The sequence below is a fragment of the Idiotropiscis lumnitzeri genome, chromosome 7 (genome assembly GCF_059441095.1).
Source record: "Idiotropiscis lumnitzeri isolate Australia: NSW breed Sydney's pygmy pipehorse chromosome 7, RoL_Ilum_1.0, whole genome shotgun sequence".
NCBI classification, from domain to species: domain Eukaryota; kingdom Metazoa; phylum Chordata; class Actinopteri; order Syngnathiformes; family Syngnathidae; genus Idiotropiscis; species Idiotropiscis lumnitzeri.
The window spans coordinates 7,117,332-7,130,449 of NC_142397.1; the positions used below are offsets into that span (position 1 = coordinate 7,117,332).

Consider the following 13,118-nt stretch of genomic DNA (forward strand, 5'->3'; position numbering starts at 1 on the left):
CTTAATATGTTCGCTGTCAATAGAGAGTATGTGAAGGACATTTTGTATAGTCGCATGTCCTCAGTGACGCAAGTTGATGTTCACTTCCTGAGGGTCTTTTGTCTTTTTTGGAGGGGACCTCTGGGACTTTGAAACAACTGTGCCTGTCATAGCTGATTGTTCAGTGTATGAGAAGCTCTACGAGGGCCTCACATGGGAGTGTGCGTGTGTTGACAGTCGGGTCTTTCCAAGGGCCAAAGCTTTGATGTGATTTACTGCTGACCTTCTGCTCGCTCTCACGCTACCATCCCTGACACAATGGAACAGCAGGTGTTTGTACACACAACACGTATTCACAATTGCTAACAGAGATTCCTTAGCCTTGAAATCTAAATTTGTTTGTCCATCAACTTCAAGAGCCAGCGTGATTGTCCCTATTTGCTAGGTCAGCATTGCAAATGAGAATCTGTTCTCGATTGCCTTACCTGGATATATAAAGGTTACATATAAATAAAGGCAGAGCAGCAGGCAGGAAACAAACATGTTTCATTTCAATGTGAATTAAAATAAAAATTTCAAAGACCCTAGATAAGCAGGCAAGAACAAATGAGTGAGGAACCTACTGCTGATTGCTATAAAATGAAATCAAAATAAATGTAAAAAAAATACATTTTCATTATTTTGTGAGAATGTAGGAAGAACCAAAGAAAGAAATGTTTTTTAAAAAAAAGTGGAAATTTGACAGCAAAATCAGAGTTTCAAGAGGACTGCATTGAAATATTCCCAGAAAAAAAACACGTGGACATTTTATCAGGGAAAAAAGTTTTGGAATATTAATATTCACATAAAAAAATTGTAATTTAATGAGAATAAAGTTGTAATAAATAATAATGCAAGTGGGGTCACACATTTCCAAGCATATGGGTTTTAATATGCACTTTTTAATGTTAAAAATATTACTAACATTTTATGGAAGCATATAACCCCCCCGTATTATTTAATAATATGTATTTCAACACACGGAAGTGGACGATCTGATGACTGGATTTATCTTGGATCCCTGGTGCTAACTACAAGCCCGATAATAAATGTGTTTTGAACAATAATGTGCTTGAATTAATATTTCTCTGACAAAACTGTATATTTCTGTCTTTGTAAAATTTGCAGATTTGTGGATTATGATTGACATTGCACAACATTTCCAAATGTTATTGCTGGAAGACCCAGCAAAAAAAAACCCAAAAAACCAAAAAAAAACAGACCAAGTCAGCAACCGCTTGGCCTTCCACCTTCTCGGTGGTGTGAAGAGGAAAGGAGGAGATGAGGAGGAGATGTATACGTGCAGAGCTGCACTACTCTGGACGGCTCGAGCCATCTGTGTAGGGAGCGCTGACCTTGCATGGCAAAGACATCACTGTTTGTTTTTCGAGTGCTGGAGCAAACCCAATGAGAAAGTGATGTCAATTTAATGACGGGATGCTCCTGCCCTGGATTAAAGGCTCAAATCTCTCCGTGTTGTTAAATTGTGTCAAAGCATGCATTGTAAGGCAAAACAGGATACAGGATGTGAAGCTCGTTGGGGTTATTTTATAATGCAGGTGTGAGAATGGGCATGCTTGCAAGCTTGTGTTTCCCCCTCCTTTATGGAGGTGATGTCATGATACGGCCACCTGCATCCTGGCCTGATGGTTACAAGACCAGCCCTCATTTACTGCCGTGTAACTTTATTCCAGAGTATGAAGCGCAGAATTTTTCAAGCGAAAGCACCTTGTTCATGAAAAGCACAATGTAAATCATCGGTGTCAAACTCTGGCTTGTGGGCCAAATTTGCCCTGCAGTGTAATTATATATGGCCCGTGAGACTATAGCAAATGACTACTATACCATTTTACATTCTATATGATAATAGTAATATCCAAAATGATAATAGAAATGTAAAAAACTTAACATTGTTTTACATGAATAAAACTACTTATAATAATAATTTTTTTTAAAATCAGCATTTAAGTTGTTTTTAAAAAATTAAATGCTGGCCCGTGGCTTTGTTCAAGTTTTATTCTTCGGCCCATTGTGTAGTTCACTTTGACACGCCTGATGTAAATGAATGACACTTTTACTTTATCTTATTTTTCCAACGTCGATCTAATCGGTCTAAAACTGTTAAGCAAACTGTTAAATATTCATTCATACTACACATAGAGAGAGAGAGAGAGAGAGAGAGAGAGAGAGAGAGAGAGAGAGAGAGAGAGAGAGAGAGAGAGAGAGCATCTAAAGTTTTCCTGAAGAATCCAAAAAGCAAAGTTAATAATCTTTAATATATGGTCACAGAGAGACCTTTATTTGTTGTTGTTTTTTTTTTTCAAATGTTATTTCCATGTTTTGTCACGTTCGATAAATTTCGCTTCTGTTCCAAGTGACGAATATGGCGTGGCGAATGCTATAGGTTGGATTAAAGTCATTGACTCATTTGGGAACACACGTATTCCATTTTACGCTATCTTCTGTGGTGGGCGGTCCTGCGGGCCATAGTAGCGAGCGACTGGTGGTCACATGACCCACGCGCGTGGTGACAAGAGGGAGTGGACGTGGGAGTTGGGGGAGGGAAGATGAGCGCGAGGACTTCGTCGGGTCCACTCGCGGAGAAAGACGTCCTTACGAGGACGGCGGAGAAGAGCAACGCGGGCATCACCCCATGCCTCGGCGTTCTCCTGACGACCTGACGCGCTCCCTTTTCATCACCTTGCTTGCGTTGAGCGTGTTTTGAATGTACGTGGGGAGGAAAGAACGAGGAGAGGACGCTGCGTGGACTGGAGTAGACAATTCCGGAAATAACATGCGTACACGCAGCTTGTCACGTACGCTCAGGAGTGGATTTGCATTGCCGTGGGCTCAAGTAAGTGATGGCGCATCGGGGTGATTTCGTCTCGCTTTAATTTGAATTTAAACTCTCAAATGTTGTTGTACAATTGGACGGGAAACATAGATGTAGACACATAATTTTTAGGAATAACCTGCTCACCAAAAGTTATTTAGCCAGTTGGCGACGATGTTAACGTTTTGACTTGGACACATTTCAAGTGAATTATTTTTTAAAAGGCTTGTATAAGATGTAAAGGATGTATAATGGTATGTTTGTGCTAGTTGCTTATCAAATCTTGTAAGCGACAATTCAGTGGCAAAATTTGTTTAAAATAAGCTTATTGTATGACAATTTCATTGTGTGGTGATAATAGTTTGCATTATGCTTCAATGCACATTTAGAATGAAAACTGTAACTTTAAATGTTACTTAGCATTTATTGCCTGGTCTATGACAAAAAAAAACCTATGTCATTCTATTAATAGCCCTAAAGTGTCTCATTTTACGCTTCACAGATACACAACACGGCCTCAAAATGTTTCAGCGAATAATGCAAGCTGCTCTGCAGCTTGGTTCTGTTCAAGGTAACAGATGATGGTTGCTGCAAAAACACAAGACTCGGACATGAAAGTGGTTGCATCAGAGCTCCTCTACATCAGACGAACCAGCGGCTCAGCTAAAAGATGAAGGGCGGACGTGGGCTACGTGCACATCCAGCGCCGCATGACGTGATGAAATGGAGACTTTGGGAGGCACGGACCTCTTAAAGCCAAGCTCTGCTTCCTGCAAATCGGTCGCAGTTTCAGCGTCTCAGGAAAGGAGGATCAGTACCCAGCAGCTTGCCCCTGCACCATCCGAGATTTTCTACGCGCACCCGACAGACATGGGGATCAACGGCCTGTGCGAGGTACTGGTCGGTGCTCCGACTGCCGACAAGTTTCTGGCGGGACTTGCCTTTCAAAGCGACCCCCGTGGACTCACAACTCCGACCAAACAAAGCAGAACCGGCGTGCCGCCCTACAACGGTAGCGTAGCGTCTCTATCTGTGGAAGGAACCCCCGCGGGGGCTTTTGCCCACGCACCAAGCCCAGCACAAATGAAAGGGACCACGGGGGTCCCTGCATACCCCCTCACCAGCAGAGCCTGTCTGTTAGAGAATGCGGACCCTGCTATGATAAGAAGGATCAATAATGACCTAAGAGCTAGACAGCACCAACAGAAGAGGAGAGGTGGGGAGAACCGGGACTTGGGCTCTGAGACTCTTACGGGGTCAGCAGGGCTAGCGGATCCTGTGGACACAGTTTTTACCTCGTTGGACTCTGACTTGAAGCGAAGGAGGTTGGCTGATGGAGGTATTGCTCACAATTTTTCAGGTGGCGGAGTGACGGCTGATTGCAGTAAGAGTTGCGAGTGTGACCAGCTGATTACCAGTCAGTGTGTCACTCCCCAGAACCCTTTCAGCCTGACAGCCCCCCCACCCCAAATTATTCAGCACAACATATATCAGCCGGCCACCCTCGGCCCGACATATGACTGCAGTCAGACCTCCCCCGTGGAGGCTAATGGAATCCCAACACCTCCGCCATCAGAGTTGTCCGCCTGGTCAGCTGAGCGTGTCGCTCTTCAGTACATCGTGCCCTGCATGAAGTACTACGGCATATGCGTTAAGGACAATTTTCTTGGTCCCGTATTAGGCAAACGGGTCTTGGAGGAAGTCAAAGTCCTAAATCAGAACGGAAAATTCCGAGGCGGACAGCTGGTGAGCCAGAGGGGCATTCCCTCTCGGAGCATCCGAGGTGATCAAATCGCCTGGGTGGAAGGACACGAGCCGGGGTGTGAGAACATCGGAAATCTCATGTCTTTCATCGACGAGGCCATCATGTATAGTGCGGCCAATGGACAGCTGGGGGACTACGTCATCAATGGACGGACTAAGGTGAGAGCGTTTATACATTTGGAGTTTGATCCCGGTCATTCAATTACTGTTGCGTGTTTCCGTTCCTATAAACATGGTCAAAGTTCAGATTGCACATTGGGCACATTATTTTCTTCCCACCTTGGCCATCTGCCTACATTTAGGCTTGCCCAAACCAGTGCCCTCATCATGCTGGCACCCAGAGGAAGAAAAATGCATGTGAAGCTCTATCGCCTGGAAATCGGCCCAGCTATCTGTGTCTTTGAAGGCAACACTCGCCCTTCTTAGGTTGAACTATGCCAACGTGATCGACATCGTCAGTAGGAGTCAATTATTGAACGTTAGGTAACTACAAATTAAAAAAAAAAAAAAAAAAAAAGATTACAGAAGCAACATGTCATTTCCTAAAACTTAGTCTGTTAAAACTCGTTGACTGCCATTGACGGCTAAAAACGTCAAAGATTCATTCTTTTTACTCAGCTGGTAGTGAATGAGATAAAATGTGAAATTTGATTGGAATGGCCACTTCAACCAGAGTACAAGGCACCAAGAGTTCAGAAAATGGCATTATTGGTTCTGGAAAATTTTGTTGTATTGGAATAAAATAGCCATTTTGGTCAATGTTTTGGTGCGATATCGCAGACATAAAATCCAGCCCCAAAAAACACGTTCAAATTGGAGTAAAACTGCATCACTTGATTATTTCTCAACATATCTCGTTGATCTTTTGCTTTTGCCGGTTACTCTGGGAATCTCTTCTTCAATTGAATGACAAGTTTTAGCAAAAAATATCCACCACTAAGCTTGCACCGGCTGAAATCTCAACAGGTTTTCAATATCCATGCGTCAAAATTACTTTTACGTGTCACCAGGGTCACCTCATCAGTGGTGGGCCAGTCCTAGCGACTAGCCTTGCCCCGTGTCTCTCCATTTACGTAAGACCAAGGCCATGTTTGGACGGCGCCGCCCTCTCTTTGGCGAACTTTGCTTCCCCAGTCCCACGCTGTTGTCAGGTGTACTCTGACAGAAGGAGTGCAATGCAAGATCGGGTGGTTTTAGACCTGAGGTATTTGATTTGATTTCCATAGTGACCTTGTGAAAAGAGTGCATGAGGCATCTCAGAAAGAAATATGGAAGAAGAAAGAGTAAGATCAGGGAGTGGTGCGACTGGAAAGAAAGTCATTGAGTTCCTTGATAACGTTTACAGTTCATTGCATTTTTAATCCCAGTTCCTTTTCGTTTCTCCATTCCATTCAATTTCTTCCGGCTGGTTTCTGGCTTCTTCACTGCTACGTATTCAGAGCAGCTCACTTTTTTGGTTGTTGGAAGTTTTGTCGGGGGTTTCCTTGGTAAGACAACGTAGAGCTAATCTACCCCTGTGTTGGCTGAAAGATAATACAACAGCACGTTGCATTAATATGCCCCGACTCTCATGAGTCAACAGGGCCGAAGGTCGTTCTGTGAGATTGATTTTGCTGGCCATATTGTGTCTGCAGCTTTTGCAGCATGTTCAGTAATCTCGTGATTGGGGAGCCATGCGGCAGAATCGGTGCCATTCTGAGAGCGTCGGCTGCTGCAGCGGCAGCCCGTCCTCAGATGCCCTTGCGGTGCTCAGTAGTGCCACCACTCCGGCCGAAGCCGGTAATAATACTTGCAGCTGTTACACAACAGATGTAGACCGACGTTTTATTTTGATTTGAGGTCCGTCCTTTCAGATAATGGAGAGATTAAAAAAATATGCTTGGAGGGGGAAGGAATAAATCATTTTTGACAGCGCTTGCGTCTTTCAGTTGTGTAACTCACTATTTAGTAAACAGAACTGGAGTGGGAGCTATTTCCATATCTATATATTGATCATTCACGTTTCCAAAACATTCATGGCAGGTTGGACACTCTAAATTGCCCCGAGGTGTGAGTGTGAGCGCGGATGGTCGTTCGTCTGTGTGTGCCCTGTGATCGTCTGGCAACCGATTCTGGGCTCTTCCTCATTGACAAGTGGTAATAGACTGATCATCCTTTTTATTGTGACGCATGCGTTTTAGTCTTGTGCTCCCCAATCACTGGTCCGCGGGCCACTTTGGACCGGAACGCACAAATAAAAAAAAAAAAAAAAAACTTGCAGTATTTACTGATTATTTATTGTATATCATTTATCTATTTATTTATTATTATTATTTATAATTGACTCCGTTACATCCGACTCTTGACGCATGTAAGCTAGCAAAATGAGGAAAAAAAACACACCAATGCCCGCTCTGTACAATATGTGGCAAGCACCCGCCCCTCATGTTTTACATAATGTAAGAAGACACTGTCATACGTTGTTCAGTGGTTAACGAGGTCTAGATTTTTTTTTTTGTCTCAAATGTACATCCTGTATGAAACTCAAGTTTGGTATAATGTACAAAGTCCGCTCTTCACAATGTGCGTCGAGCACCCTCAAACGATGTTTAAATATCGAATTGTTGTTCAACTAAACCATCTAGATCAGGCGTGGGCAAACCACGGCCCGGGGGCCACATGCGGCCCATTAAACGTTTTAATCTGGCCCGACAAAAAAATTAAATGAATAAACCTTGTAAATGTTTTATTTTGTAAATACTGTGGTTTTTCAAAGACCAATATATTGTTATAATGCTTTTGTTCACTTTCCTTTAAAATTAAAAAAAAAAAATTTCTCCGATGAGGTGAGGTGACCAAAACACTCCTCCGGGTCCGGCCCCTTTGTCAAATTTTAGAACCCATTTTGGCCCACTAATCAAAAAGTTTGCACACCCCTGCTTTAAATAAATGCGAGGTTATCACATGTGGAACAGCGACACATACAAACAGAGCATGCTGTAATAATTACAAATAAGTGCTAATAGTGGAAACTAGTTAGGGACCTTCTCTGCCTCTTCTCCTTGCTCTTATTTACATGCTGTATCTCTTTCAGCACAGTGCAGAACAGCAACTTCTGCCCGACGAACCGTCACCGGATCGGGTGGGACATGTGGCTGGCAAACGTTCGGCATCAATGGGGTTGTTCGTCAGGGCACCAATTAGACCTTAATTTACTGTGGACACTGATCTCAGCCTAGATGTGACGTGACCCTAGGACGCTAGATTTGATCGCGGCATGCTGTGTCCTGTTTGTTTGTGTATGCATGTTTGTGTGTGTGGAGCTCGTCTCAGTCACTTGAGCGGATGTGTGAAACTGTTAAGTGATTCACTTATGTCGACTGTGCTAAATTGCTTGATTTAGCTCAAATAGCAGCTTCAGTGGTGGGAAGTAACAAAGCGCCAATACCTCATTACTGTAGTTACGTCAGTCGTTTTTCAGGGATCTCTACTTTTATTGAGTATTGATTTTTAAATGTTATGACAATTTACTTTTATTTCCGACATTTAAAAACAGATATTTGTACTTTTTATGTAACATTTGTGTTCATGTGACGTGTAGATACCGCAGGTAAGGGATGCACTGCCTGATGGGTGTATTGCGTTAATTGTGCTTGAGCAAGACTGTTATGTGCATCATCTTTTCACATATATTGGGCGAATCCTTATTTTATATTCAACACCGTCATTTAAAAATATTCTTATTAGCAGGGGTGGGGCTACAGGGTGGCCAAACCTACACAGAGCAGAACATTTTAAGATCTGTGATTTTCACCTGAATGATGTATTGTTAGTTTTTTTTAATTTTTTTTATTAACTGCATTTTAAGACTCTAAATTGTCCATAGGCAGGCTAGCGCCAATGGGTGTTCAAATGTGGCCTGAAGTCAGCATGCATATGCTTCACTGCTATAGAAATGAATGGATGGATGACTGTAATCATTTATGAGGGCCAGAGGTAGTTAACTAGCAGATCAAATTCAAACTCACTTGGCTGAGAATGAGAAACAAGAAGTACTGACTGAAAGACCCTGACAGGTAGCGGTGGTTCTAGAAATCTTTGTTTTGATTTCCTCAGGGTGGCAACTCTTGTTGTAGCACAGCAATCGAGCAAGCCGAGTCGAATCGATATTGCAACCACGCGGAACGTGTTAGTTATGAATGACGCACGGCTGCAGCGCAGGTGATGCAGAGAGGATCCAGTGTTTCCACCCCTGGCAATATACGAGTCGGTTGATAAAGGTGGATGACCTTACTTGATATTCATCTAGCGGTAGCGATGAAGGTTCGGGTGTCTGTGCCCTGAGCTGTGTCAAATTGTGACTCACCATGTGCATTGCATTATTCCATAGCTAATTTAATATTGCCTACGACTGCTGACACCCACATCACTCACCAGCCCCCCCTCCCACCCTCCCTCACGTGCATATTTTGCTGTTTTAATTAAAAAAAAAAAAAAAAAAGATTAATACTCCATCAATAAAATAATCTGTAGGTTATTCAACAGCTGCAGCGCTAACGCTGACATACTTTAGTAGTTGGGCGTGGCACGTTTTCATCACCTGCTAATTACGAGGTGGTTTCGAATGTCATATTGAGCCAGGCCTGGCCTTCTGAAAGATAGCTTTTATTGACAGAGGTGAGGTGGGGATCAGTGGCGTTGCACAATCGAGCACAATCAATCATGGGATTAATATTGTCGTTGATACAGCTGTTGTTGTGCCTATTGTTCTTTCGGCTAACACCCAGCTGCTCAACCACTGTATCCTGTTTTCGCCCTCACTATCTACACTCTGTCCCACTACTCTGTCTCTTCATCTCAACCCAACTTGCCTAGGCGAAGGGTCTTTACCCAGAGCCTGGTTTCTGTTTGAGGTGTCTTGATTTTCTTTGCCTCTGTCGCCAAGTGGTTGCACATGTGGGGTTCATTTGGTTTTCGTGAGCCAATGATGCCCCCCCCCCCCAAAAAAAAAATATTTCTCAAAATCATCCCACCCCGCTTCCAGAAATCTAGAGATGCATAGTTTCCTATCACTGCTGCTGGCTATCATCATTTAGCATCTCTCCGTGCTGCCGGCCAGTAAAACAATCTCCTGTAGTTGTTACCTGGCTAGTCAGCGGAGTTGATTAGAAATCTCGGAAACATGATCTTGTTTCTGTAGCCTGCACTCATGGCACCCACTCTTGCAGTTTTCCCTTCACAGCACGTTTCAAGGCCATTACAGCCACTTTGGTGTTGGAATGCGCACTGACTTGGAGCAGTCACGTAGGTCTGCGCTCCCCAGTGAGAGTGGCCTCCCAAGCTGCCTCGCTGTCTTGAACACGTGGGAGTCAAGTGGGGGAAATACCAGTGTGAGACCATTGTTTCAATTGTGGCTTTAAATGTGTCGATCATAGTGTTGACCAGCTGCTGACCTTCCACATATTTCTGTGCCCTTGGCACCGTGGGAACCTCACTGGCCACAAGGTATACCTGCAAAAAATAGCCAATGCAAAACAATCGTATAAATCCTCAAATACTTTTTCGAAAAATGATTTCCATTGTAATATGTAATTATGCGGAACAAACAAAACTAATCATCCTCTTTCCTCTGTTGTAGGCCATGGTTGCTTGTTACCCAGGTAAAGGTGCAGGATATGTCCGCCATGTGGATAACCCGAATGGTGACGGCCGCTGCATCACATGCATCTACTATCTCAACAAGAATTGGGATGTTAAGGTATGATTATGAAGTGAAGAACTGAGCCCTGCCTACTTGAAGTCACCCCAGAATGGCCATAAATGCCACAAAATGGCAGCAAAGCACTGAAATCGGAGCGAAGGATTAAAAAAAAAAAGTGTGTGTGAGGGGGGTTAAAATAATACTCACACATATCCCAGTGCTATGTTATACATTAACGGCTACATTACGCCGCCGACTCTGTGTGATCTATATCTTTGCTGCTGTAACACTTCAAATTTCCCCATTGTGGGACTAATAAAGGACATCTTTATCTTTATCTTTATCTTTATTCTGTTTCAATTGGTTTATTCACTGCCGTCTGTAACAAAGAAATATCAGCAAAGCAACACCACGCAGCTAGCATGTTGTACACAATCATAAACCAATGTTACATAAACAACCGTATTCAGTAGCTATTTTTTTGCTAATCAGTAGTTTTAGCTAACTATTAGCCTAAACAACATGCTAGCAAGAAATGACAAGAGCACTAGCTCCTTACATAAACTGTGTTAGTCACCTTTAGCGTTTATATTCAATCATAAATGTTAGCTAATACAGGCAAAGTAAGTTCTAATGACAAAGAAGACTAACAGTAGACTCAAATAATTGTTAGCTGCATTGGAAAATTGAAAAAAAAAAAAATTCATTAACTGCCAAAAAAACAGGGCATTTCAAAGGCAAATGAAAAAACAATTATTGAAATCTAACAACAAGCAAATAAAGGATAAGCCCCCCCCCATCTCACAGAAATCAGCAAATCCTCAAATGCTGACCGCTAATATGTGTGGATTCACTGTACATGTTAATGTTAGTTATTTTTCCACTCCATGTAGCTGGAATGAACCCCATAAATTATTTATTTATTTATTAATTTTTAATCCTAGACACAAGGAGGAGTGCTCCAGATCTTCCCGGAAGGCAAAAATGTGGTCGCAAACATTGAACCCTTGTTTGACCGGCTGCTCATCTTCTGGTCGGATCGCCGCAACCCACACGAAGTCAAACCGGCCTACGCCACTCGGTGAGCTTCAACTTGGAACATTGTAGAACGTTTGATTTTCATTTGCTGTCCGTCACTGAACGGCATCCATACTCCTCTCCTCGTTGGGGGCAGGGGGTGGTAAGGTGGGTATCAGAGGCAGGAAGTATGTGTTTCCTGAAGTGGGGGGGGGGACATGCCGGTGGGGAGGAAGGTTCAATTGCAGGGCTCGTGCTGTTGAGGCACACACATGAGAGACAGGAATAAACAAAACAGCCCCACTGGAGTGAAGAGACACTGTGGAAATTAACCCCTGACTTACAAAGACATTAGCTTGTACTCCACTCACATCTTCGAGTAAAGCTATGCTCAGAAATAGTGCACACTACAGTCGAACAAAATCCGTTCCGCGGGGCCACACTATGTTTCGGCCTGTGGATCTTCTCTCCCAGACATCAAGCTCTGATTGCTTTCCATGCGATTTTCACATGACGTCAAAGCGCTGTCACTTTACTCAACAAGCCAGGTGATCCTATTCGTCTAGTTATAAAAATCTTACATGATTTTACTAATAATTCAATCCTTGTTTGTCTTGCAGTTATGCCATCACAGTCTGGTACTTTGATGCCAAAGAGCGAACAGAAGCGAAAGAGAAATACAGGCTAGGTGAGCTGAATCCCCCCCGTCCTCTTGTTAATCCTCTGTTGAAACATTCGGGTTATATTTTGACCCATGTGCTCGTTCTCTGCTACCTGTGTCCATAGCAACAGGACAGAAAGGTGTTCAAGTGCCCGTCAGTCAGAACAGCAGGACATGAATCCCCGCTAATCACCGGAGAGCAAGCATGAAAGCACAGTGTGCCTTTCTGAGCTCTTAATAGATGCCATAAATGGAGTTAAGGGAGTGAAAGTGTCACAGGCTTGTTCAGAACGGACCGCGCTGCTCTGGTAAAGGTCAGCCCGCAGTCCCCCGTGCCCCCCCCCCCCCCTCCGTGGAAAATGAAATTTTCCTTGTCTTTAGACATCTCACCGCATCCTCAATGAGGACAATTAACTGGAAAAAAAAAGGACTCCGGTGTATTTTGTTTGTTTCTTCCTTTGCCTGTTGTCAGTAATGTGAGGAATCCTTCTTTCCCAATTCAAAGAAGAACATTATGAATCCAATCGGAGAGACACAAGGATCGTCGATCATCAACGGGACATTTTGACCCTGCCGTGACTTCCTGCAATGATGTGAATTGGCCATTATGGAGAACTATGACTACTTGACAGTGAGGAGATGATACTTGTTTACTCAGTACTCACCATCCGCACTAAACTGAAGATATCGGACAACATGAGGGAAAACCTTTCACTCTACATTTAGAAGTGATGTCGACAGACACCGCTTCGTAGTCTCAAACAGGGTCTCGTTTAAGTGTGTTGTGTGCATGAGTCTGTGTGGGTGTGTATGCGAGTCTGCTTGGACCTCGCAAGAAAAATACTACATGTAGATTGTCTACTACATACTGACAGACTATATACTCTCAGCCGCAACACCTGAACATGCATGTAATGCGATACAAGAGCTGTATTGACACCGCAAAGTCAAGAAAGATAAGCCCAAAACTGTTCACACCCTAGCAAAATGTATTATTATTTTTATTTTGTGGTGTAGAACTGCACTGCATCATGCCAACAACTTGAAAATGCATGTACTGTATAGTACGTAAACGCTTTTCACTATTTGCCCATCTGGTGTAACCAAACAAGTTAACCAAAATGAACGACAAGAAGCATGAATTC

General features: G+C 43.3%; 1 protein-coding gene across 2 annotated transcripts; it reads left to right on the top strand.

The window, feature by feature from the left end:
- The first annotated feature begins 2,566 nt into the window (after nt 1-2,566).
- egln2 (egl-9 family hypoxia-inducible factor 2) lies at nt 2,567-12,843 on the top strand. 2 transcript variants are annotated; one of them, XM_088301071.1, is made up of 6 exons: nt 2,567-2,872; nt 3,354-4,774; nt 10,233-10,352; nt 11,240-11,376; nt 11,933-12,000; nt 12,099-12,843. In XM_088301071.1, exons 2-6 carry the CDS (start codon nt 3,575-3,577, stop codon nt 12,149-12,151), a joined length of 1,578 nt encoding a protein of 525 aa, XP_088157197.1. In that variant the 5' UTR covers nt 2,567-2,872; nt 3,354-3,574; the 3' UTR covers nt 12,152-12,843. The 2 variants fall into 2 exon arrangements, with proteins under 2 accessions (XP_088157197.1, XP_088157198.1); XM_088301072.1 differs by having other exon boundaries at nt 3,407-4,774.
- Nucleotides 12,844-13,118: the final 275 nt, after the last annotated feature.